Here is a 24,536-nt window from a genome sequence, read left to right on the forward strand (position 1 = left end):
GAGGCAGGTGTGCTAGTCATAATAAGCATAAGCAATACAGTAGAATAAAAGTCTTCCAGATGGAGACTCAATAGGCTGTAAAGGTCAGAACCAGATGCATGAAGTCTCAGAGGTATAGCTTTTCAGAATCTGATACTGGAAAACTATAGGCAGTAACTCTGGGAAGCAGGACCCTGAAGTAAATGTCACCCAGAAAAGATGGCAGTCAGATTACAGGGGCAATCAGTTGCTTTTTATTGAGCATAGCAGGAAGAAAATGAAAGCTGTAAAAGGCCAATGTGGGTAAACATTATTCACTGTATCTAGAATGTGAACTGCTGTCCCTTCTTAAGTACATAGCAATGACCGAGGCTTTATCCTTACCCACACACACATCATGAGTTTAAGCTGGTTAAAGAGAAAGTAACGAGATTAAGAGAATTAACATGGGAGCAAGTGATTTTTCTAACCTGCTGCACCCCGACATTTGCACACCCTCTGTGCAAAGCCCTGTTTTACCACTCCTCTTGGCTTTAAGAAAGAAAGAGTATACAGTAGTTGAAACCCCTCTTCCACCTCCATGTGCTGTAATTTTAGCTTAAGCAGGTTAGTGATTCAGCAGCACATACCCAACATTCTCCCAACAGGAGAACCTCCTGGGAAGCGAGGCTACAACCATGGCTCTGCTTGGCTTTTTCAGCTATAAAATGTCTGTTATTTTCCTCGCCAAAATCAAAAGCACAGCCAGGGCAGTTACAGTGAAGACAGTGAGCTGGCCTCTTGCGTATTTGTAATGCAGCTACAGTATTCAGTTCAGACATCCCAACCTGTCTGAATAGCACAGCAATAACGATAATACATGCATAGCTCTGCCCTTGAGAGCAGTTGTACTGCCAAGGCCCTGGAGAGCCATTCAGGGAAGGGAGAGTTCAGTCCGAAGCTTGCAAAGGGGCTAATAACATTAATAATACGTAATATACCAGGGGATAGCGCGGTCCAGGTTCTTCCCCTTCAGCTGTGATTCAGACATTGCTTTCATAGTGACTAGGAGGGCTTCTGGAAACCACACTGACCAGGTTTTGGGGTTTCAACAGTATTTACCACTAGGTTTACATAGCACTTTTGCCAATAGTTCTGGAAACAAAACAGACAAATCTCCTGTCTTTGCAGATCTACACAGAATAGAGGCTGTGTAATAGTGATCCTGGGGTTCAAACAGGTTTGAAGTGCTGGCAGCTGAGTGTGAGCCAGATGGGACAGGAAGGCTCATCCCTCCTCTGCATTGGCTGCATTGAATTCTGGAGTGTATCCTGCAGTATTCCCTTTGCCGCAGCCAAGCTGCCCTTTATCCCCCAAGTGACCTGCATGGGTATTTACAAATCTTGGCTCTATCTTGCACAAAGAGGCTGAAGGATTTTACTTAAATCTGTAATTCGAGCACAGTTCTACACTTAGAGCAGTTGTGTTGCACCAGTTCAAGTCTTCTCATTGCGTTCATTCGGGGCTCTGCATAAAGCAGAATGGCTTTAAAGGCTTGGGAGAAGGGAGCAGTTCCCTGCCCTGTCAGGGTTTGGCAGGCAGCAGAATCGCTTCTCAGTGTTGCTGTAAAGTTGGTTGGGAGCGCAGCTGCAGTCAGGCTGTGGAGCAGGCACTTAGCGAGTCTTTTCTTAGGGGCATGGAGTTGTGAAGGTGCCTGGGAAGCAGCTCCAGCTGTGAATGGAGCAATCCCGGGGTGTTTGATGTTTGAGTTGCAGGCACATCACCGCCAGTCCGGCTTCACCCTGGGCTTTCCACTACTGACATTGGCCTGGAAACGTAACAACGCTTCCTATTGATTTCTGTGTGAAATGGGCTGTGCCAGCTCCACCAGCACAAACGGGACTACTGGCCCCAGTACGCGCTGGGAGCCCTCACAGCCAGGGCTCAGGGCATCATTCACTCCCGGCTTGAGCTGCAGGTTTCATTTGCAATGAGTGCTGGAAGAGGTACTTGGCTGTTGGTCATAGAAGGTGGTTGCTCAATAAAATCAAACCCTGAGATCAATTAAAACTGTCTGCAAACCGGCATCCTCCTACCCGGCCTCTGCCCAGCCCAAATCCTTCCTTTTGGATTACACCGCTCTTCAGAGCTCATTTTGTTGAGTCTTGGGGTGACTTTTTGGGTTTTAAGGGGAGGTGTAACCCACGGTGCACAAAGAACTCACGCACCTGCGTTGTTACAAGTTGAGTTCTTGCAGGTAATTTAAGCACCAGGTGTAAATTCCAGGGTAATAGACATTTATTGTGTGGCAGTGACCCTGGGGACCAGGAAATCCCAGGATTGCTGGTCTGCTGTTCATGGTTTACCTGTATTTTCCCTCTCTGTTTCCCAAGGGTTTTGCAGACCGGCTGAAAGCTCCAGCATGGAAACAGTTTCCTCTGGAATTTCACTCTCCGCTTTCCCAGTCTCTTCCAGATAAAACAGCTACAGCGATACAGCAGCAAACCTCACCTTTGGCCATTCACCTCCACCACTGTTTACTTCAGAGCTCACCTGGAATCTTTGCCTGGCTGATGCTCAGCACAGCAATGCAGCAATAACTCTCCAGGCAGAGCCGAGGGCTGGCTTCACCTGCCTGCACACTACCTGAGCCTCAAAAACATGTTCCCTTCACCTCCCTTGCGTAGACTGTGTGCGGTTCAACCCGTCCTTGGCAGTACCACTTTGAAGAGGGCTTTTGTACCTGCTCTATGGTTTAGAGGTTATACTGTGTCTTGGGAATCCTTCCTCGGAGTCAGGTTCAGGGCAAGCTATGTCTTGTCCTGCAAAACAAAGCAGAAGTGCTAGTGAAGACTTGAGTGCTAACGGGGATTTGGTTCACGCTGCTCTGCGAGGCTCATGGTTCCTATTGAGCAAGTTGTAGTTGGGCTTTGCTGCCCTGGCAGTTGGGTATGGCCATTTTAGAGACATGAGCTGGTTCTTCATGCAGCTCCTCATGTCCGCCTTGCAAATCCCCACCATCAGCACTGGCACCAGTCGTTCCGTGAGCGGACAGCTCTTGCAGAGGAGATAGGCAGTGAAAAGAGGTTTGAAATGCGTCTCCTGTGTACTGACAAGGTCTGCGGGAAGAGGGAACCTCTGTGGAGGGCACATGCCATGGCTTGGAACTGTGACACAGCCTGGACTCCAAAACAGGGCTTGTGCAGAAAGCTGTGGGGACTGCCTCTGTCTCTCCTGATTTCTCAGTCTCTCCTCTCTACAGGAAGGTTTTGGGATGGAGCAGCCTCTTCACGGAATGGATGGCTAGCAGCTGCTTTGCTTGTGGAAGCCTCCAGGTGCTGGGCTGATGCCCCCTACCACCCAAGAGCCAGTTCTATTCAATATCGCAGCTCTCATGGGTGGATGAAGGGTTGCCAAAGTCAGTATGATGGATGAACTTTCTGTCTGGCATCCACCTTCCTTTCCCTTCCCTGTTTTTGATACCCAGAAGGTGTCCGTGTCCCTTTGAAGCAGACACACTCCCACTTCAGCCCTTGTTACTCCTTAGCTGTGTGTCATCTCAGCAGTGTCTGAGATGGCAGATCTGGCTGCAGGACCAGCAAGAACATCTCTGCTGTCCCTGACTCTGGAGCTTTCCCTTGTGCTTAGGGACCTGCCCCTGCGGGCTGCCTGGGTGTGCATTGGGTGTGCATGGAGAGCTGTGTGCTGGTGGGGCTCTCACCCGCCCTTTGTGGCTGGGCCAAGGGAACTGGAGGTGTCAAGCCAGAGGTTGCTAGGGAAGTCCTCAGTGAAGCCCGAGGCTGCGCAGAGGCCTCACACAAAAGAGATCACAGAGGGCTGCAGGAAGCGCACGGCCTCCAAAGCAGCAGCAGCTCTGCTCCCTGGGGACAGCAGCGACAGAAGGAACAGCACGTACGAGGTCGGTGGGCTCCTGCCAAGCCCCGGAGCCGCCACACCAGGGTGCTGATCCTGCCTCCCACTGCATCACCATTCATAACGTGGGATCTGTTTAAATCAGCTTCCCTCGGAACAAAAGAGCCAGATTAGTTCTTACACTTGAAAGAAGCAGGTTGGGGCTGGTGCCGTTTCCTACATGAGTGCTGAGAGGCAAATCCCCAGAGTAAAATAGAATCCAGGAAAATAATAGTAATGGTGATTCATTCGTGTCTCGCATCTTCGCATCCAGCAGTGCGCCAGTGACCTGTTGCCATGTTACTACTGCTCCCTGCTCTTGAATGGATTCCACAAGCTTTGGGCTATATTTACCTTCCCACTCGTGTGACTTCCTTGCTCCTTTACAGACTCCCGTATATAAATACGGACATTATCACCTACGGACTCCCCATCCTCAGAGCCTCAGGAACTGCAGTGTTTCACAACGCCTGCTCAGATGATCGCTTTACAAGGCCAGCACATTCAGTTGGTATTTAATGGTAGGGTGCACAATGCCATGTATTTTAAAACAAGGCTGGAAGAATGCAGCTGGAGGGCAGTGTCAGTATCTCCAGATGGGAATGGGCTCATCCTCCTCCTGCTGCCAGCAGGATTTAACCACGTTTGGTACAACAGAGCTGAGCACGCTTGTCCTTGGCTCCGCTTGCAGCCAAGTTGTATTCAGAAGAAGTTCAGTTGCATCGGTTAGCGCCAGAATAAACCACTGGACCTTGGCAAAGCCTTTGCTGCTTTGGAGAGCCCTGAATCTCTGCGTAATGCAAAATCCATAACACCCACAGTGCCTCACTACCTGTCTCACAGAGAGACCTTACCCAGAGCAACCCATTCATCAGAATGTGAAACACTGGTTCCTCTATGTCTGACTTGATAAACCGCTCTTTCCCTTTGCTCAGGCTGTAAACCCTACTTTCATGATCACAAAAGCAGATCCGTTTCTTATAAAACGCACCCACGGTTTGTATGTATCCACTGAAGTTAATTCCCGCTTCACCCGAGTGCTATAAAGCCGCCGAAGGCTTCTGTTGGCACATGTTTCAGAGCTAGGAAAACAATGTGTGTAAAAACCCTGATGTAAATCCATTGCTTTGGGGGGAAAAGTGCTTTTCCATGCTAGTTTGCCGTCGTTTACATGATTATAACAGGCTCTGCACAAGGGAAGCTACACTCATCCCGAAAGAATAAATAAACCAAACCAGTGTAGACAAGTTGAGGACTGAGGCAGTGCTGAGGATGATGGAGCAGCCTCACATGGGGTCTGTGTACCAGCAGCCCTGAGTCCTCCTCAGAACTCTGTTTGAAGCTCAGGGGTTATGTGCCCGTCTGTTAGCGCTGTTGTGAGACTCCGACCTCTCTTTGTGCAGGCAAAGTGCTTGGAGGATGGAAGTGTGAAGGTGTTAGGTGGGAGGGCAAGGGGGAGGAATGTTCCCTGAGTGCAGATCCTTTTGTCTAAAAGGAACAAAGGGAACCTTGCTCTAAATCCCCATGGAATTAAATAACACCACAGCCAGGGCTTTCCTTCAGCATCCAGGTCATCCTTCAGCTTCCTGCTCCAAAGATGTTCAACTCCCAAAATAAAAAATAGCTTCATTCCATAAAAATTAGGAGTTCCCTTTCATATCACTCTGATCCAAAGCATTGTTAGCGAGAGTGTCTCATTTATACCATGTCATAGGAATCATTTTGATCCATTTTTCCATGTGGTTTTGCTCTGCTTTAACTGTGGATCCCCAGCAAGCTTTCCCTGCTGCAGGATTTAATTTCCAACTTACTTTTGTATTTTAAGAAGCCATTTCTTCAACTTTATTTGCTACAGGAAGGTTCATTTTGCTTTAAATGTTCCGAGTTTTTCCTAGTTTCAGTCCTGGGTCAGTACTGCTGGATGCCATAAAACCAGAATTAGGATCAGTCTCCGATCTGGTTGCGTTTTGATGGTGAACACAACGCAACGCATGAAAGCTGCGCTGGAAAGGTAAGCGGTTACGAAACTATATTTATCTTCACATCCTTTGCTGCTTCTAAGTGCAGACAGCCCCTGTCGCTGGTGATTGCGTTAGGTCTTCATTTTTTCCAGGCTCCTTAAACCCAAGCTCCTCGCCTGTAGCCCTGCGAGTAACCGCGCTTGCCGTTTGCTGACCCGCGGTATTTTGCCATCTCCTTACCCCAGGGACCGTCACGTTGGTGACAGCCCGGCCGCGGGCACGAGGCTTTTTGTGAAATCTCTTTGCTCTCCCCTTGCTCCTGGGGACTTTTCCCCGTGGGGGACCCACGGCGGCTGAGCCCAGCGCCGGGAGCGGGGGAGGGGGGGGGGGGGGGGGGGGGCTCGGGGGAACTTTTGGTCCTCGTTTGGCTGAGCCCAGCGCCCCGGGGCTGGACCACCGGGGGCCGTGCAGGGGCCGAGGCAAGTCCCGGGGCCGGGCGGTGCGGAGGTGCCGTCCCGGGGCCCGCCGGTTCCCGGCCAATCGGCTCAGCTCCGCGCTCTCCCCGCCCCGCTCGCCCCATGTGCAGAAATAGCCCCGCCGCGGCCGGCAGCGGCTTTCTGCGGGGAGCGGGAGGGAGGGCGGCAGCGGAGCATCCCCGGGCGGAGCAGCGGCGTCCGTCCCGTCCCGTCCCGCCCCGAGGTGCCGGCGGATGGCCCCGCGGCGGGCGCAGCGGCCGGGCCCGGCGGCGGGCGGGAGGTGAGCGGAGCCCCCGGGAGCGCGGATGCCGGCCGGGGGCCGGGCGCTGCGGGCAGCGGGGGGCCGCGGGCCGGGGCTCGCTGCGCCCCTCGGGCCCCCCAGGGCCGGGCGGGAGGCGGCGGTGAGCCCGGACATGGGTGTTTGTCTCCGGGCAGCGCTGCCCCGTGGCCTGTTGGTACCTGCGGGCGGGCGCCCGGTGGAAAGCACCTTTTTCTCATGAACGGTTCTAGTTCCTCGCCCTGGGCTCTCGCCATGGACACTATGAAAACCACTTACATCGTGCTGGAACTGATCATCGCTGTGCTCTCCATCGCTGGCAATGTCCTGGTCTGCTGGGCCGTGGCCATCAACAGCACCTTGAAGAATGCCACCAACTATTTCCTGGTGTCTCTGGCGGTGGCTGACATTGCCGTGGGTTTGTTAGCCATCCCTTTCGCCATCACCATCAGCATTGGATTCGAGGTGGATTTTCACAGCTGCCTCTTCTTCGCCTGCTTCGTGCTGGTGCTGACCCAAAGCTCCATTTTCAGCTTGCTAGCGGTGGCCATCGACAGGTACCTGGCTATTAAGATCCCACTGAGGTAAGAGGCTGGAGTGGATGCAGGTAGCCACATTCCCTGAGAGCCCAGACTGTGATCTTCCTTGTTTTAGCGTGCAGGGACTGCTGGTCTCTAGAGGTTTGAGGGTCATGGTGATGATGAAAAGAACAGGGATTTTGCACTTACTTGCTGCAGGACTGAGATCGGGGTTCCAGTATCCTGCCTCTCATTTCAAAATGCACCTGATAGCTCAGTTTCTGCAGGATGTCTGCTCTGGGAAGGTCATGAGTCGGTGGGGTGATTCAGGAGTGTGCTTGGAATAGATGTAGCTAATCTATGCAGGTATTTATACAGCCCCCATTACCGTGGTGTCAGGGCATCTCCCAGGTAACTAAATATAGGAGCACCCACCATTCCTCCTATTTTCCAGCCTATTAGAGAAGTGGTGATGTAGGCTGTTCTGTAAAAGTTCTTGTCTCTTCCTCAGTTCAGGTCACAGTACATTCAGAAAAGCTGAAAGTTATCTTAAATAGATTTTAATGTGACTTTGTACACACTTCACATTTTCAGCCAGGACTAGAGTCTAACCGGGCTGTCTTCCACTTTTTAGGGGGCTAGAATTGGACTGAAAGCACAATCTGTTGCATCTATAGATGCTGAAACCGTATTTCCATGCTTGCATACATACCTTTTCCTTCTGAGTGCTTATCACAAGTCTATAGAGCAATAAATGTCAGAAGGTGTCAGCTCTGTGCATACCCTGAAAGGAAAAGAGGGAAAGAGAAAGGTTTCGCACATCGGACTGTTTTACTGTTTAGACTTCCATCCAAGTGCAGCATCAAAGACATAAGCTGGTTTCCTTGTAATTTATGGGATGTTGCAACATCATGGGGCAAACTATCGAATGTAATTTACAGGCACTTCCCCAGTGAGTTGCTGCAGCAGCTGGCTTAAGCTTAAATGCAACAAACCCCCGGCTTTGCATTACAAATGACCCGAGTCCAGTGGTCTCAGTCTCCTTCATGTCTCTGTTGTCCCTCCCTGAGAGTAAGACACATCATCGATGGAGCGGGAGTCCAGGACTGCTCCAGGGTTGGTGTAGGGACCTCAGCTGAACTGTGTGAGCTGCAGCTTTCCTCCACTCTGCTCATCTCTGGTATCTCCCTTGCATGAGTGATGACCTAAAATGACTTAAGAAAACCCCTTTCACCCTGTTCTGGCACCTCGTGCTGGAGAACCCCCATCTGTTGGGCAAACACGAATCAGGCATCGGGCAGATGATAAAGTCTGGTAGTGGAAACGTGCGTGTGCTGCGTGGCTCTGTCACTGCAGCAGCGCACACGGAAATTCCACAGGATGTAGGGTAAGCAAGAGCAGATCGGCAGCACCCGTTGATGCAGAGGCAGCAGGGTCAGAGCTGCTCACACCCTGCAGCTCCTCTGACACGGCTGCTTGCCTTCACAGCCCCCCGCCTGTACTGGAATACACTGCTCTGGATAACGCTGGGGTGCCTCTTCCATCCTCTCCTTGGGCTTTCTCGGGATGGGGGCAGCAGCCATGGGAGCAGGTTGGAGTTTTGGGGTTTCAGTTTAACCACAAGCAGGCTGCTCAAGCACGGCTGTAATTCTCATCCTTTGAACCACAAGGGCTTTTTTGCAGCGCTTAACTGAGGAAATTGGATCTCGTGAGGGATTCGAGGGGAGAGCAGCAGCTCCGAAATGCTCTGATGGGACCATTCACACGGCTGTGGAAGGGAAGTGGTTTTGCTGAGTATTTCTTCCACTCTCTTTTCTTCTTATTTTTCCCCCCCTCGATGCTGGTCCCTGGCAGCTTTGCTCAGCTCTCCAGGAGCACAGCTCATACACCTGTGTGGGATGACATCCCAGGGCAGTTTTGCCTTGCTTCAGGGCTGCTTTTTCACCCCCTCTTAGGCCAAACCTTTTACTCCATTTGCACAAACATCTTTATTCCTGTGAGTGCTTTTTACTCCCTTCAGCTGTAAATGGAGATCAAGGAGTCCCACCCTAGGTTGGTCTAAATAATGAAGTTTGGATTAAACTTGGTCTTGGCATTGAGGCTCATTTTATTGCTTTCAGAGGTGTCAAAGAAGTAAAACTCCTTTGTAAGGAGGGAGGTTTCTTCCTGCTAAGAGTGCAGGGCAATGGACAGGGCATTGCTTTGGCAACAAGAGGTTTAGGGGCTGGTACTGAAAGGCCGCTTTTATTTGCACAGCCAAGATCAAGAGAGGATAGGGGATGTTATAGAACTCCACTGGCAAAACACTTCTCTATGGCACTAGGGCTAGAGCTGTCTCATCAGCATCGTTACTCCTGGGATGCTCCACGGTGTTGCCAGCAGCAAGCAGGAAGGAACTTGTCCATCCACCCGCCCTAGGTAGATGCACGTGGTGTTTCTGGAAGGAGCTTTGTGCTGTGGGAAGGGAACGGTGTCCATCACTTTGTAGGAATGGAAACCTTGGGGAAAGTGTTTCTCACTGAAACGCTCGTTCTGGAGACCAGCGCAGGGGCTGGTAAGAGGCTGTGAAGTATCAAATGCCTCAGGAACTGATTTTGCCCCAGTGCTAGTGAGTAATTCCAGAACAGCAGTGGCAGAGTGGCCAAGTGTCTGTGCTGCATCCAGCGCTCCACCAGCTCCCTGTGGAAACCTCTGCAGGGACACTGGGAACTGACTGTGCCGCATTACTTAATACAATTTCAGGGCTATTTAAGCACACTGAGAGGCTGGGAGGGGGTGCACAGGAGAAGTTTGCGTTACAGCCAGGCTAATAATGGATTTTTCAGTTCTGTGGCTGACCCAAGACATCTCATGGGAAAGAGGGAAATGATTCCGGTCAAACTGCAGGAGATACTTGGAGGTTTCGGTGAAACAAAGGGATCCTGAGCAACCCAGCAGGCTGTTGTTTGAGCTGCTTAACCTTCCCGATGTCACCGGGCCGCTTTTTGAAGCGGTGGCATCCTCGCTGGGAAGGAATCACAAATTCTGACCCAGACAATTGCGGAACAACAGAAAAAACCCGAATCTCAGAACATTTAAAACTGGTGGCTTTGAACCCTCCCTCTTCTGGCTAAAAATATTCCCTGGATTTGACCTGGAGCCATGAATTCTTTCTGTCCCTTGAAACTCTGATTTTGTTTGTTTGCTTTTGACAATTCACTGTGTGCCGAGGAGCCCGCGCTGCCCACTTGGTGCAGCTGCAGCTCTGAGCCCTCCCCTCCCCTGGGTCCCTTCCTCAGACCCGCTCTAACCCTGCCTTGCTTTTCACATACGCCTGGACCCCGTGCTCTTGACCAGGCAGTGCTGCTGCCTGCGTGTGCCTATCCTCGCCCTGCCCCAGGGACATGGCACCGTCCCTGCTCTCCTCTGCCAAGCAGACCCCCCAAAACCTCGCTCCTCCATTGCGCTCTCTCCAAGCACAGCGGCAAACCCCGGCTGTTGGGCACCTTTCGGGAGCAGTAAATCCATCCTGCAGAGTGTTTGGCACAAGAGCGGCGTGAGGCTTTCGCTCTCTGGCTTTCTTCAGGGCTGGATCTCACCCACAGTCCCACAGCTGTGAGCCAAAGAAGATTTGTAGGTGGAATAAAGTCTTTCCCTTTTATTTGCATTAACCAAAATCCTTTGGCATGGCTAATAGCTGTAGGTACGGAGAGATGCCTGGAACAAATGCGTCTGGAATTAGGGAGGGAGAAAAGTGTCTGTACTTAGAGCGCAAAAGAAGAATGAAATGCTGTGCAACATCATGCTGTGCGTGCCCTTGTCTGGCTGGTGATGTCCTGCAGGACAGGGAATGTGTTACTGCTGCTGCCCACCTGCAAACACCCCAGCAGAGACCTCCAGAGGGAAAATTAGCCCCAGGTCCCTGTGATTTGAGCTGATTTGATGCTTGTTCTTCCTCCCTGGATTTAGGATTTCGTTTTCTTTCATCTTCAGTTTTATCCCTAGCAGAACTGCAGGACTGCAGTTCCCAGGCAGCTTTGCCATGAGCTGGAACAGGGCATCCATGACCATGGCCTCTCCCTTTCTGCACTGAGCCCTTGCTGTCCTCCTGCAGTCGGAACATCCATGCCCGGGTCCCGATCTACTAATGGTGTTGCTCTGCTTCTGGTGCTGCCAGCCTCCCATGTGAGCTGCTGCCCCTCTTGTCTTTGACACGATGAAGGTACCAGTCCAGCTCCTTTCTGCTGTCCTCATGGGGACATGTTTCACTTGGGTCGTTGTTGCTCCCCTCTGACCTTTTAGCTGAGCAGTGGCCTTTCTAGATGCTCCACGGCTGATGCTCACTGCTGCCTGCCCTCGCTGTGCCCTGCTGCTGCAGGGGAAGTGGTTCCCTCCGTGTTCCCCAGCTAAGAATGGTTCCTGGCTCCTTTCAAATCCCATCTTGCTCCTCAGCAAAGCAAACTGGGGGATACTAATGGCATGCGGGAGGCCTGGAGCCACTGAGGAGAAAATCCCCCTCAGAGCCTCAGTCTTCACTTGCCATTTTCTGTGTGGCACCAGCAGCACACAGCACTGCGGCTGCTCTTCCTCCTTCTGCCCTTGCTTCATTTCCTCTCTGAAGGGAAATCCTTGCATTGCTCTTCATCTGAAGCCGGCCATGCTCTGCTGTTCATGTGTGGCTCACGCGTGCGGTGCCTGACCCTGACACCCTGAGCAGCACAGGAGCCTGGGTGGATTTGCTGTTTGTCCCAGACCACAAAACAGAGCCTTTTAGGAGTGCTCTGCCCCAGACTTTGGCTATACCAGGCAGTCACTGCATGGGGGTGTTGGCCTCCTATTACTTATTTGATCCACAAGATTCCAGGAATCATTGGCGCCAGCTGTGCCCTACAGATGTGTCAGTGCTCTCCCCTCCCCATCTGCTCTCACGGCTTTGTGAAGTCCAGCAAGCTCATGGAATTTGTATGTGCCAAAGAGCGGATTATCTCCTAATCCTATGGATGACAGCAGGCCTGGGCATGAGCCACAAATAGCCTGTGAGGACATCAGTGGGGTGTGTCCGTGCCCTTATGCTCAGCCTTTGGTGCCATGGAGGTGTCAGTGTGAGCACCACCAATGGGATTGCTGAGCCTGATGGGAACAAGAGCCAGAGCAGTCCCTGTGCAGGGAGATTGGTGCCACTGTGGCTGGGGCTCTGCCTGCACCCCCTTCATGGTGCACTGTGCATCAGTACCCATCACCCCAGTGTTCACACCCTCCCTCCCACCCAAACCACAGTGCCAGGTTCCCAGGATCACAGTGCTGTGGGGTGGCCGTTGGCCACATCCTCCCTTCCCAGTAGGAGGTACAAGGGGCTGGATGCTGTATCACTAACTGAACCTGGATGTGAGGACAGGATGGGCTCCTGGAGCTGCTGGAGCATGCTGGGATGAGGCACATGGGGTGCATGGTGTGGGCTCGGTGCTGACCACAAGATCCACCAGTCCTTGGGACGGTGGGTCTGGGCTCTGCAGGGAAGGCAGGTGAATAGCAGCTTGCTGGTGGAGAGTGGTTTGGGGCCTTTGGGAAGGGCTTTAGCACCCGTTTCATTACAGAAAGAGCGACCCAGCGGAGACCTGCCATCTCCTCACCTGTATCTGCTATCTTAGTGAGCAGGGCACTGCGAGCCTGGCAGCGGGGTGGCTGCAGCACTGCTCTATGTACAGGCTCACACCCAAGCAGCTCCCTGGGAATCGCACTCCCTATCTCACCTCTACCGGCTGCCTTTAACGCAGCCACGCGGGTGCTGCGCATCTGAGGTCTGCCCGCGCTGGGAGGTTTGGAATGACAAAAATGCTCAGCCCCAGGCGCTGTGAGTCCGGTAACTCTGGGGTTTAGAGCCTTGGAGGGAGGCAGGGAGCTGCGAGAGAGAGCTCGGGAGGGCTCCGGGCCCCTCTCAGCGCTGCGGTCGCAGGCAGGGCGCGCCAGGCTGCTGCGCTCCAGGGCTCAGAGCTTCCCTGCGGCACACGAAGCGCTGCTGTCCCGCAGCCCTGCCTGCCACGGGCGGCTTGAGGCGGCCGCTTCCGCGCTGCTCTCGGGTGGCTGGAGGGTGGCGGCTGAGCTCATCCCCTTCCTGCGCCCCGGGCTCTGCGCACCCCCGCCTGTCCCCCGGCATCAGGCACGGGCACAGGGGCTTGCCCAGCGTGGGCACCGAGCCCGCACTGCGCCCCGTGCCCTGGTTCAGTTCTCAGTCACCTTTCCTGCCCCCCCCGGAGCTGGCTGGGGCGCACAGAAACCAGGCGCCGAAGGCAAACGCCTGCCCGGCTGCGGGCTGCTAGGGGAGCGCGCATGAGAGGAGCGTTCACGGAGCCACATCACAGGAGCTGCTGGCGTTCAGCGGGCGCAGAGGTCCCAACCTCCCAGCCTGAGCCGTGGTTTCGCTTCTTAATCCTCCACGTTACCCGAACGCACGCCATTTGCAGGGCACGTTGGGCCAAAACTGCGCTCTCTCATATTGCTCCTTTCCACATTCCTGGTCCTGCAAGCCTGATGCTGTTCAGCCGTTCCCTTGCCCTGCGCTGGCTGTGGCAGGGCTGAGGTCGTAGCCTGTATGGAGCAGTGTGCAGGGATAAACTGGGGTGAGGCAGCTGCCCTCAATGGGACCCTTTCATCTCCCAGCTGCTCTGCCTCCAACCCAGGGAAGGAGTTCTCCGGAGGGATAAGCACATGGGTATGGATATCTTGTACTAAAACCTGCGGGCCCTCGATAACCTGACCTTGCAGGTTGCAGGGCTCAGGGTGCTCAGGGGTAGGGAATGCTCCCCTCCATACACCCAGCCCATCCTGAGAGGCATCACCACAGCTGAGCGTGAAACACGGATGGGTTTTGTCTATTTGTCCTTGGAAGGGTAATTTGAAGTCTTCGTAACTGGGGAGCAGTAAATGTGGGGCTGCGAATGGGTTTGCTTCCCGCTGGCAGACACCCCCCATCCTTCCTCCGGGGGCTGCAAATGGCCACGGTCACCTCAGGGCTCATCCGAGCCAGGACGGCTTCACCCTGTGCTCCGTGCTGCTGCTCCCTGTGCCTTCCTCTGCCCCGCATCTCTGTGACTCTGCTCCCAGGTGGAATCACTTCCCAGAGCACACGCAGGCAGTGTGGCAGGCCTGGGGCAGCCCCAGCCCCTGACAGCCTCTGACCACACACTGGGCTTGTCTTCTGCTTGTATTAGTTCAAGCTCATCAAGCTTTTATTTTGGACTAAGGCTGAAAATGCCAATGTAAACAAAGCAAGCCCTGGAGAAAGGGAAAGCTTCCAGTTTTTAAATCGTAGAATCAAGGAATGGTTTGGGTTGGAGGGAACCTTACAGCTCATCCAGTTCCAACCCCTGCCACGGGCAGGGACACCTTCCACTAGAGCAGCTTGCTCCAAGCCCCTGTGTCCAACCTGGCCTTGAACACTGCCAGGGATGGGGCAGCCACAGCTTCTCTGGGCACCCTGTGCCAGCGCCTCAGCACCCTCACAGGGAAAAGCTTCCTAATGTCTGATCTTAATCTACCCTTTTTCAGCTTAAACCCATTCCCCCTTGTCCCATCACAAAGTGCTTTTTGTGAACCTCCAATCTGAAAGTGAAACACTGCAGCCTGTGACCTTGCTGGTTTAGTGCCTCCCCACAAAGAGGCGAGGGGGTGGATGTTCCTCCTCACTCTGCGAAGGTGGGAGCCAAGGCAAGGCTGGGTTCCCTGTGCTCAGATCTCAGAGCAGCACCCAAACACCGTGCTCCCCTTTACAGACAAGACTTGAGCAGCAGCCTGCAGCCGGGCTCTGCACTGCGAGGGCTGGGTCTTCTCATTTGCCTGTTACTACCCAGGGCTGCAGGAGCAAGGGGCCGCTTGCCCAGTGGGTACATGCTCAGGGTACCAGGAACTGGCTGTCACCCTGTAAGGGCTTGCTTCCCCCCAGTCAGCTTCTCCCGACAGGTTAAGGATGGAATCCAGCATCTTACGGCATGTTCAGTGCTGTCTCCATCCCTGGTTTCCCATGAATGCACCAGGCGGGCAGCCAGAAGTGGATGGTGCTGAGCCAAAGAACCCTGTGTGCTCACCTGGGTCCTGGCACGGGTGCAGTAACCCGGCCAGCGGAAGGCTGGGAGTGCGAGCGGGGGATGCTGCTGCTGTCCCCTGTCACAATAGGGGCAGATGTGGGAGGAAGTGATTTGTCTGCAACTGGACGTGGACGGGCGCAGATGTCCTGCTTCCTCTGCTCAGCCTGTAACTGCTAATCAGATTTCTCACTCTCGCCGCCAGCTCCTTCCTGGTTAAAAAGCTTTTTCTTTCCTTCTTGTTTTTGATTCCCTCTCTAAGGTGCCATTTGTGATTCATTTCCAATGTCCTGCAGGATGTTTCAGCTGCTGTGTGATCTCCATTCCATGGCTCCGCTTGGAGCAAACACAACGGCAGCAGCGGTGCTTGCTTCATGCTGTTATAGCTGAAAAGAACACCCCCAAAAAGAGCAAGACGCAAAGTCCAGCTGCAGGAGCTGACAAGGATACAATGCTTGGCAGCCAAACTGCTCTCACCCCTTGTGAACAGAGGTGTCTGTGTATTTTCCTTCACACTTAAAATAGAAACATATAAATTATCACTGCTTGTTTGTATCGGAACACCTGCATGGTCCAACTTCTGCAGACTCTCCATCTGCTCACCTCCCTGCATCCGGCAGCCTGGGCACCGGCAGGGAAGCAGGGGAACAGCAGGAAGCACCAGTCCCCAGGACAAGGACTGGGACTTTCCTGGGTCTTCCCAGTTCAGGCTGCAGAGATACCCCCATTGAAATGCTTGTTGTGAGCCTGGAGGCTCTGTCAGGAGAGAAGATTTTCCTGCTGGAAAAGTTAACACTGCAGCTTCAGCACTGTTACGTGCACAGGAGAAGCATTTAAACACCCAGTGTAAGGCTTTCACAAGCAGCATTTTGGGGGCTGCTGGTGGGATGGAGCCTGCCCGAGGGGTTGGATTTCTCCAAATATCTTTGTTGCTAGAAGCTGCATCTCAGCCATTCCCAGGGATTTCACTCAGCTCCCAGTGAGGATGTGGGACAGCGCTAGTGCCTGGGTAGGTGGACATCCTATTGCTGAGCTCTGAAGAGTCAGGACCCACTGTGTACTTGCCAGATTCCAGCTGCAGGTCTTCAGGCCATGACAGAGATGATGGAGCTCATTTTTGTGTCTCCAACAGCAGCCCAGCAGCAGGGGAAGTTGGGAAAGACTTTGGGAACAGGGTGGACAAATGTAAGGGGTCACATCCTGCCTGCCTGTCCCCAGGCAGGACAAGGGCTGTGTGGTTGGATGGTGCCCAATGTAGACCCTGCACTGCAGCGCTGATGAGCACATGGGGGCAAGTGCTGACGCAGTTCCTCAGCTTGCAGATGCCCCTTTGGTTCAGCAACGTCTCAGATGCTCAGTAAAACAAACTGCTTGCTATTGGCTTTGCTCTTTGCTAACCTCAGGTTTATTTACTCAGTAACTTATCAGTCAGGGCCCAGACCATCATCATGGTCAGGGCCACCCTCAGACTCTGCCCAGCACCAGGAGAGTGGGTTTGCGGCACCGCAATGTTTTGATCTGCTCAGCTTTCAGGGCTGCTTGGGGACCGTGTGGGATTCTTCTCCCCCTTTCCTGCTCTCAAGGCCAGGTTGGACACAGGGGCTTGGAGCAAGCTGCTCTAGTGGAAGGTGTCCCTGCCCATGGCAGGGGTTGGAACTGGATGAGCTTTAAGGTCCCTTCAACCCAAAGCAGTCTGGGATTCTCTGAGATAAATAAAGGATTCTCTGAGATAGTTCACATGGGAACCATGGTCCCCTTCCAGACTGGTTCCTCCAGGCTGTTGCTCTTTTCCACCCCAAGTCTAATCTCCCCAAATGCTGAATGACACCTTGGTGCTACTGTATGCTCCTTGTTTGACAGGAGCTCAGCAGCAGCAGTGCCTCTGCCTAGGTGATCTCCACGGGGCTGATGGGGAGATGCCAGCTACGTGCAGGACATGACTCAGTTCCTGCCATTCAGGAGCCAAATCCCTGCTTGGGAGAGGCTGGGCTGGCTGTGGGCTGGCAGCGCGTCCTGCTCTGCTCCAGCTGTGCTCAGTGCTGCCTGCCTGGGTGTCTGGGCTGGTGCCCAGCTCTAGGAAACAGCAGGAGAAATGCCATGAGAGCTGTTGGGAAAGATCCCCAACCATGACCCCTACCTACAGAAGCACAGTGCCTGGAGAGCGCAGAGAAACTTCGCACACCCTGCGCCAATGGGCAGCTTGGTCATTTTGGTGGTTGCCATGATGCTCTGCAAGAGAAGCTTTGGACCTTGCTGTGCCATCACTGAAACAGAGTGACAAGGATGTCTGCTGGGTGAAGGGCACCATCTCCAGGCCATGGGCCAGCTCAGGGGTCATCAGTGGCCAGGTCGTTGCTCACTCTCTGGCCTGGTGACAGCAGAGCTGTGTCGTGCTCTGGGTGAAGCCTCTGCAGGCACATCCCAGCAGTGCTTGACCAGAGGGTCAGAGCCATGGGGTGACAGCAGCTGAGCTTTATTTAAAGCGTTTGACTTGGAACCCGGCCTGTGTGACCGTGACAATGGTGGCCAACATATGTGTTTATATATCAGAGGAATAGATCCTGAATCACTCCATGGTGGCAGCACACTGAGGGGTAGCATCGGGGCTTCTGCAGCATGTCCACGGCAGAGATAATTACCTGCTTGATGATGATGATGATGCCAGTAAAGAGGCTGCCTGGCAGTGCAAGAGGAACTGATGCATTGCCAGAGTTACTTCACCTCAATAAATCAGTTTTAAATATTCAGCTGTTATTTACATTGAAGCTACGTTTCATGCCTCTGGGCAGAAACACAGAGGAGGTTCAGTAGCTGTTATACAGTAGGTGAGTGAATTTACTTTAATGGTTCTTTGCCTAACAATATTAAGCTGAGAAGAGAATGAAGGAGGGGTTTGCTGGAGCAGTCAGAGCTGTGAAAACCTGGTTCCTCACTGTCTGGTCATGTTTTATAATGCTGAGAAAAAGGCTGGGGCCCAGCCCAGCTCTCCCAGAGCCCCTGCCTGCTTTCACTGGTGGTGGTTCATGACAGGAGCTGCTCCGTCATGTAGATTCTGCAACCCTTGCTGCTCCCAGCATGACTCTTCATACTGTGATTTGGTGACAACACGCACTTTATCTCTAAGCACGTGCTTACCTTCCCTTAACTTAAGGGCAGTACCGGCAGCGTCCCACCAAATCAATGTACTAAGGTAATGATTACGTTAGAACATCAAGCTATTCCCACTTTCACCTTGGCCTCTTCTGGCTGGCGACTCAGCACCCGGGTGTTTGCACAGGCCCTTTCTGTAGTCACAGCAGCGACCATCACCCTTACTCATGATCATGCGTGATGTACCCCCGTGAAAGCAAAGCTAATCCAAGGAGCGCAGGTGTTCACTGTGAATAACCATCTCCAACGAAGACCATCTCTTCACTGACAGGCTGTCAGCCCTCCCCGTTGCTCTGGCTCTTGCACAGCACATTTGCCATCTCCTTCTCACAGCGTTTAAACGTGATGCTGGTGGCAGCTCTGCTGTGCGCTGGGGAGGAGTGAGCAGCACTAAAGTGAACACATCACCATCACAGCCCCTGGAAAACCAAGGGACTTCTGAACTGCTTCTGTAAACCTTCAGGACGGGCCTTGTCTTTGCAGAAGAGTTCAGAAGAGCAGGCGGAAGGAGCCTTATCTGGGGTCGTGTGTTCTCAGCAAGAGGCAGTGGTGGACGCGCGGAGCGGTGCTGGCTTTCCCTTGTGTTCCTGCGCACAGCCCGATTGAGGGACGCAAACTGCTCAACCCCTTCAGTTTCTGTTTCTGAACAATGGTCCCTTTTGCGTTCTCCAGTGTCAATACAGCAGCTCTGGGGATGTGGCAGGGGAGGAGCAACTAAACACGAACAGCACAAGCCAAGGAGCCACGTTTTCCTCTTCCCACGTGTGGAGCCGTAGGGCAGCAGCAGCTCTCGGTGCTCCTGCAGCACTGACTAAGCCTGGCCAATGCTGGAGCTCGAGATCCAGACTTTGCCAAGAGACTGGATTTCTGGGAACTTGCTCCTAATCAAATCTTTATGTTTTCAGGCCCCGCAACCCCAGACCAGCTCTGGCTGTTTAAAACTTACCACGGGGTTTTGAAAGCAATGGGCTTGGCCTCACTGGTGCCCTGTCTGATAACTTCTCACCTTCTGGAGCAGCGAGACTTAGTGGGAATGAGAGAAAAGTCCAGGAGAACCCTCTCAGTGGCTGCACCTGCCCTTCAGACACCTGTGCCGTGGAGTGTGCTCACACGTTGGCTGCTGTCCCCGCATCCTCCTGGCCATGCCCAGAGCAAGCCCTGCTCCCAGTGGCCACGCAGAGGAGCTGAGGGCTCCCCCCAGCCCCCCCCCCCATTCACGCTCCCGTCCCCGTGGCTGGCAGGAGGAGCGGGACAGGGCTCGCACGGAGGCGGCCGCAGCGTGATTCAGAGGCACAGCTGCGGTTCTGTGGGAACCGAGCCCTCCCCGGCATCGCGGGCCGGAAGAAAATCAGAACAAACGTCCCTAGGAAAGGAGGAGCAGGGAAGCCGAGCCAGAGTAAACACGCGCTGGGAGCAGGGGGTGGGAAGGAGGGGACATGCATGTCAGCCGGCAGCTAACGGGCTGGGGGAGGACAGTAATGGGTTTCTCATGTTGTCTTGCTGGCAGTCGCTGGTTCTCCATGTCTCTAAGGAGAGACATTGGCATCTGCGCTGGGTGCACCCAAACCGGCTTGGCTTTTGCTGTTCGTGTCTCTGAGAAGCTGGGACGTGGAGGGGCACCTTGGCTTTCCTGGCCGTGAAGGCACCCGGTGCCTGGGGTTGGGAAAGGAGTGGGGCAGCACAGGGCTTTGTGCCCTTCGGCACTGCATCAGCCTGCCCCTGGGCCACAGCGGAGCTTCTGTGTAGCACATGTAAGAGCAGCAGGTGCCCAGGGAAGGCATTGGTTTAAATCTGGCTCTTTACAAGCAGTTACGGCGGGTGAGCAGCGCTCAGGCATTAGTTAACCACAGGCAGCTGTGTGGTTTAACCCCACTGAGGGCTTCAGGAGCTGCAGATCTGTGTGTGGCTTCAGGGCCCCTCCGTGGTGCATGTCCTATAGAACAGGCACATCACATACCTGAGCAGTGAAGGCTGACACCAGAGCTGGGTGAAGCTGCCCACCTCAGTGCTGTTGGAGGATGCACAAAGCAGGGATGTCAAACAGGGGAAGAAGCCCATGTCCCTGGCTCCCAGCCCCATTGCCTGGATGCGAGACTGAACGGAGACACAAACCCTCACTTGTAATTCTCCTAAGCAATCCATCATTAGCAGTTGCTTTCAGATGTTGGCTCAGAAAAGTCTTTCAGGGTATTGCTATCCACCCAGAACAAGTTTGTGTGGGCTGCAGTCTGGCATCTGTAAGCCAGGAATTGCACTGTTTGGGAAACTAGCAGAATCCCTGCTTTCCACACACATGTGTACTTCCCACTTGAGTGTATGAGCTAGCATGGGAAGGGACATCATATTTCAGGACCGCTGCAATCTCCAGTGAAAGCCAGCATTGCTGCAGGCACATGAGCAGTTGAAGCAAGTTGGCTTTGGTATAAAGGCTGTAAGTGTGTGGTGAGGCTGGTTAAGTCTTTAGCTGCCTATTACAGGGGAGAATTGAGAGCCAGCATTGTCTCAGCTGTAGCAGATCAGCCCAGAAGTTCATGTAGCCCAGCAGCGTGCCCCAGCATGCCCATTAGTGGCTGCTTAGAGCAAGAGGGTAAGCTGGTGGTTACAGAGTGAGCCTTCCTCCTGTTCTTGCCTTCCTTGCAGTTGGTGGGTTCGGCTCATGCAATGATAAAGCCCTCTTTAAGACTCCAGTTCATACCTCCCATTGAAGGATGTCTGTGGGCAGGGGCGGTGCTTGGTGCCTCTCCGGAACAGTAGGTAAATCACCTCCCCAGATTGCTGTGTTGGTGTAGAGCACAGGTGAGATTTTCACCCCTCCGGTGATGGCAGAGGTGAGGTTCCCACAGGGGTGTGGGTGGGGATTTTGTGGCTTCAGCCAAAATGGTGATGACTTTCACTGCAGGGAGGTCACGAGCACTCATTTATATAATGGCTCTATCCTGGTTTTGTTCTGGATGCTGTAGGTATAATAGTCTGGTGACTGGCAAGCGGGCAAGAGGCCTCATCGCTGTGCTGTGGCTCCTGTCCTTTGGAATTGGACTGACTCCACTTATGGGCTGGAATAAAGCCATGAGCGGTTGTCCCAACACCACCAACGAGACAGGGGTTGACACCAGGACACAGCACCATGGCTGCTTCATCTCATGCCTCTTTGAGAATGTGGTAACGATGAGCTACATGGTGTACTTCAACTTCTTTGGCTGCGTGCTGCTTCCCCTGGTTATCATGCTGGGAATCTACATTAAGATATTCATGGTCGCCTGCAAACAGTTGCATCAGATTGAACTGATGGGCAACTCCAGGACCACGCTGCAGAAGGAGGTCCACGCAGCCAAGTCTCTGGCCATCATTGTGGGATTTTTTGCCTTCTGTTGGCTGCCCCTGCATATCTTGAACTGCATCACACTCTTCCACGAGGAGTTCTCCAAATCCAAGCCTGAGTGGGTGATGTACATGGCCATCATCCTCTCCCATGCCAACTCTGTCATCAACCCCATCATCTACGCCTACCGGATCAGGGACTTCCACTACACCTTCCGCAAGATCATTTCCAAGATCCTCTGTAAGACTGACGACTTCCCCAAGTGCACCACTGACAACAACCAGCACCTGACCGTCACCAACATTAACTGCCCTGTAGCCTCTGTCACCATATGACCCTGCATGTCCTGCTCCCGGGATCCTGCAGTGTCCCTGACACTATCCTCCCCTGTGCCTCTGTGACCAGTTGCAGCTCGCTCCCGGAGGAGCGCTCAGAGATGACCACTATGCAGTTATGCAGCTGTATTTTTTGTTATTATTATTTTGTAATTAACACAGTGCCTCCTGGAGGGATAACCTGAGCGGGGAGACTGACTGTAAACCCAGGTTGCGTGAGTGCTGGCGACCGTGTTGTGTCTCCATTCCAGGTCAGACACTGACTGTGGAAGATCCACTTGCTGGGGGCGTTTCCCCAGTTGTGCTGCTCGTGTCAAGTCCTATTTTAATTGTTATTATTATTTTTTTTAAGCTTTTGATTCCTTTAGGAGTAATAATTTTGTGTCTGGTTTTTGAGTTGTTCTTTAAGTCCGTACTTGACAGCACTTTGGTAATACCCGAATTATTCCATCAATTGTTTGATGCAGCTAGTATTCTCCAATGGGAAAAAGTCTTACTTAGCCGAGTTGCTGGTGTGAAACTGAATCTGCGTTCCAGGCTCTGAGGGACGTGATCATGTGGCTGGGAAAAGAAGCTCAGAACTGGCCAGCTCTTTCTGGCCCCAGCGTGGAAGCCCTACTTACTGAAAGAGAAGAATTTTAGGGAAGAGTAGACTGAAGTTTTAGCTCAGTGGTTTTATTGCCTTTAAATCCCTTTGGCTTACAGGACTGTGCAGCCCAGTGCTTCAGGTCTGCTTTCAAATCTGTTTCCATCTAGCAAAATGCAAAAGGCAGATGTGCCCTGAGGCTCGGCTAGTCTGCTCCATTCACTGAGGTTACTGCAAACCCTGCTTTAGTGACACTATCTTTACAATGAGGTTTTTGCTCCCAAGTCAAACCTTGACAGCCTGGCAGTGCTTCCAGAAGTGCTGGGTTTAGCTGCAATAGCTGGATGCTCTAGCTCGCCTGATTCCTGAAGCTTAGTCCCGTTGAGGCTCCTCTGTAGCCCAGTAACCCCCAGAAGCTGTGAGTGCTTTGTTGTCTACTGATGATTCTTGTTTTTGCATTCTATTTTTTAATCCTGACCTGCACTGTTAGCAAGAGACTATAGGGGAGCTAATTCATTTGAGAAGCTAGAATGCCTTGCCTTGTTACTCGATTTTCACCAAGCTCTTGGGGCTGAAGCTCACCTTGCAGCCTCTGCAGTCAGCCAGGAGTCCTGGCCTGACCTAAGTACAAAGCCCACTCAACAGTGTAAATTGGTACTGCAGGTTCCTAACTGTCTGCAACCACAGCTCAGTGATTACTGCACCTGATTTAATATGTAACTGTGACATGTAAAACTAGACAAAGGTAGAACAGCACCTTCATTTCTGAATGCTCTGCTTCTCCAGACGCATGATGGCACGTGCACTGCTGTAAATGTTTCTGGCATGGCCTTTGTTTTACAAACAGGACTCTTGCCTGAAGGTCCCTGCGTGGTAAAGTGGACCTGTCTGTCTCCAGTAGCTTCACCATGCAACCAGTGAGAAGTGCAAGGGTGTGTATGAAATGGGGTTTTCAGTGGTAACTCATGCAGGGAGACAGAGAGAGTGAGCAGGACTTTCAGAGCAGGGAAGGAAGTTTAAACACAGCCAGCTCCTGAAGAACAAGTCCAGTGGGCAGACTGTGATGCCTGGATCAGTTTGTCCCTGATAAATTGTACTTGAATCATACAGAAATCGGCTTTCTATTTTTTTTTTAACTGCATTGCACTAAAAGGGGAGTAATAGAAGACCCCAAGAGTTTTATTTCTCTGGTGTATATAATGACAAATGCGGTGTAGAATCAGCTGAAAAGCTGATGTGAAGAACTCCTGTTCCTGCAGCATGTGCTGTGCCAGCTGGAGTGACCAGGCAGCGCTGCAGGCGTGGCTTGGGCCCACCATGCAGCCCGGGAACAGCTCACTGGTAGTGATGGATTTTGCTGCTCTGTGTGTCACAGCTGAGCTGTAAGAGCCAGCCTCAAACCTGGGTGAATCACCAGTAGGCTCTGAATGGGTTTGTACATGTTTATGCAATGTCCAAATTTAGCTACAGCTCAGTATCTCGGATACTGGCATTTCCAAGAAGAAGCTGAATAGTTAAAGTTACTGTCCCAAGTGTTTCTCCTTTAACAGCCCCATTCATCTTTGCTGCGTCTTGGTCATAGTCCAGCTAACACATGTAGCCACCTCTTGCCATTTGGGCAGGGTTTGACTCTCTCCTCCTTTCAATCCTTCCCTTCTGTATGATCTTTGGCTGGGTTCCTTCTGTTAATCATGGCTGGAAACAAGCAGGGTTTCACCTGCAGGTCTGGCAGTGCTGCAAAGCAGTTGCAAGCCACATTTATCCTTACAACAAAGAATGTGATCTCTCCCTTCCTGCTGGCTGAAAATGAAGCAAGCTCTGGACAGCATGGACAGACTGAAACACACAGCGCTGCAACACGGAGAGAGATGTCCCAGAACACTTCTTGTATGTGACAGTTTGCACTGCAGCTCAGCAGCCATCACTGCTACCTTTCCTACACCTCCTATGAGCCAGAATTCCTGCAGACACTTGTGATGCAGCCTTA

General features: G+C 52.8%; 1 protein-coding gene across 1 annotated transcript; it reads left to right on the forward strand.

Annotated features, from left to right (window-relative positions):
- Nucleotides 1-6,619: 6,619 nt before the first annotated feature.
- ADORA2B (adenosine A2b receptor) lies at nt 6,620-23,240 on the forward strand. The gene is made up of 2 exons (XM_061470211.1): nt 6,620-7,168; nt 21,270-23,240. Exons 1-2 carry the CDS (start codon nt 6,804-6,806, stop codon nt 21,961-21,963), a joined length of 1,059 nt encoding a protein of 352 aa, XP_061326195.1. The 5' UTR covers nt 6,620-6,803; the 3' UTR covers nt 21,964-23,240.
- Nucleotides 23,241-24,536: the final 1,296 nt, after the last annotated feature.

Source organism: Pezoporus flaviventris, unplaced genomic scaffold (assembly GCF_033815535.1).
Source record: "Pezoporus flaviventris isolate CSIRO_AGI_PZ_B2104156 unplaced genomic scaffold, CSIRO_AGI_Pfla_v1 ptg000063l, whole genome shotgun sequence".
NCBI classification, from domain to species: Eukaryota; Metazoa; Chordata; class Aves; order Psittaciformes; family Psittacidae; genus Pezoporus; species Pezoporus flaviventris.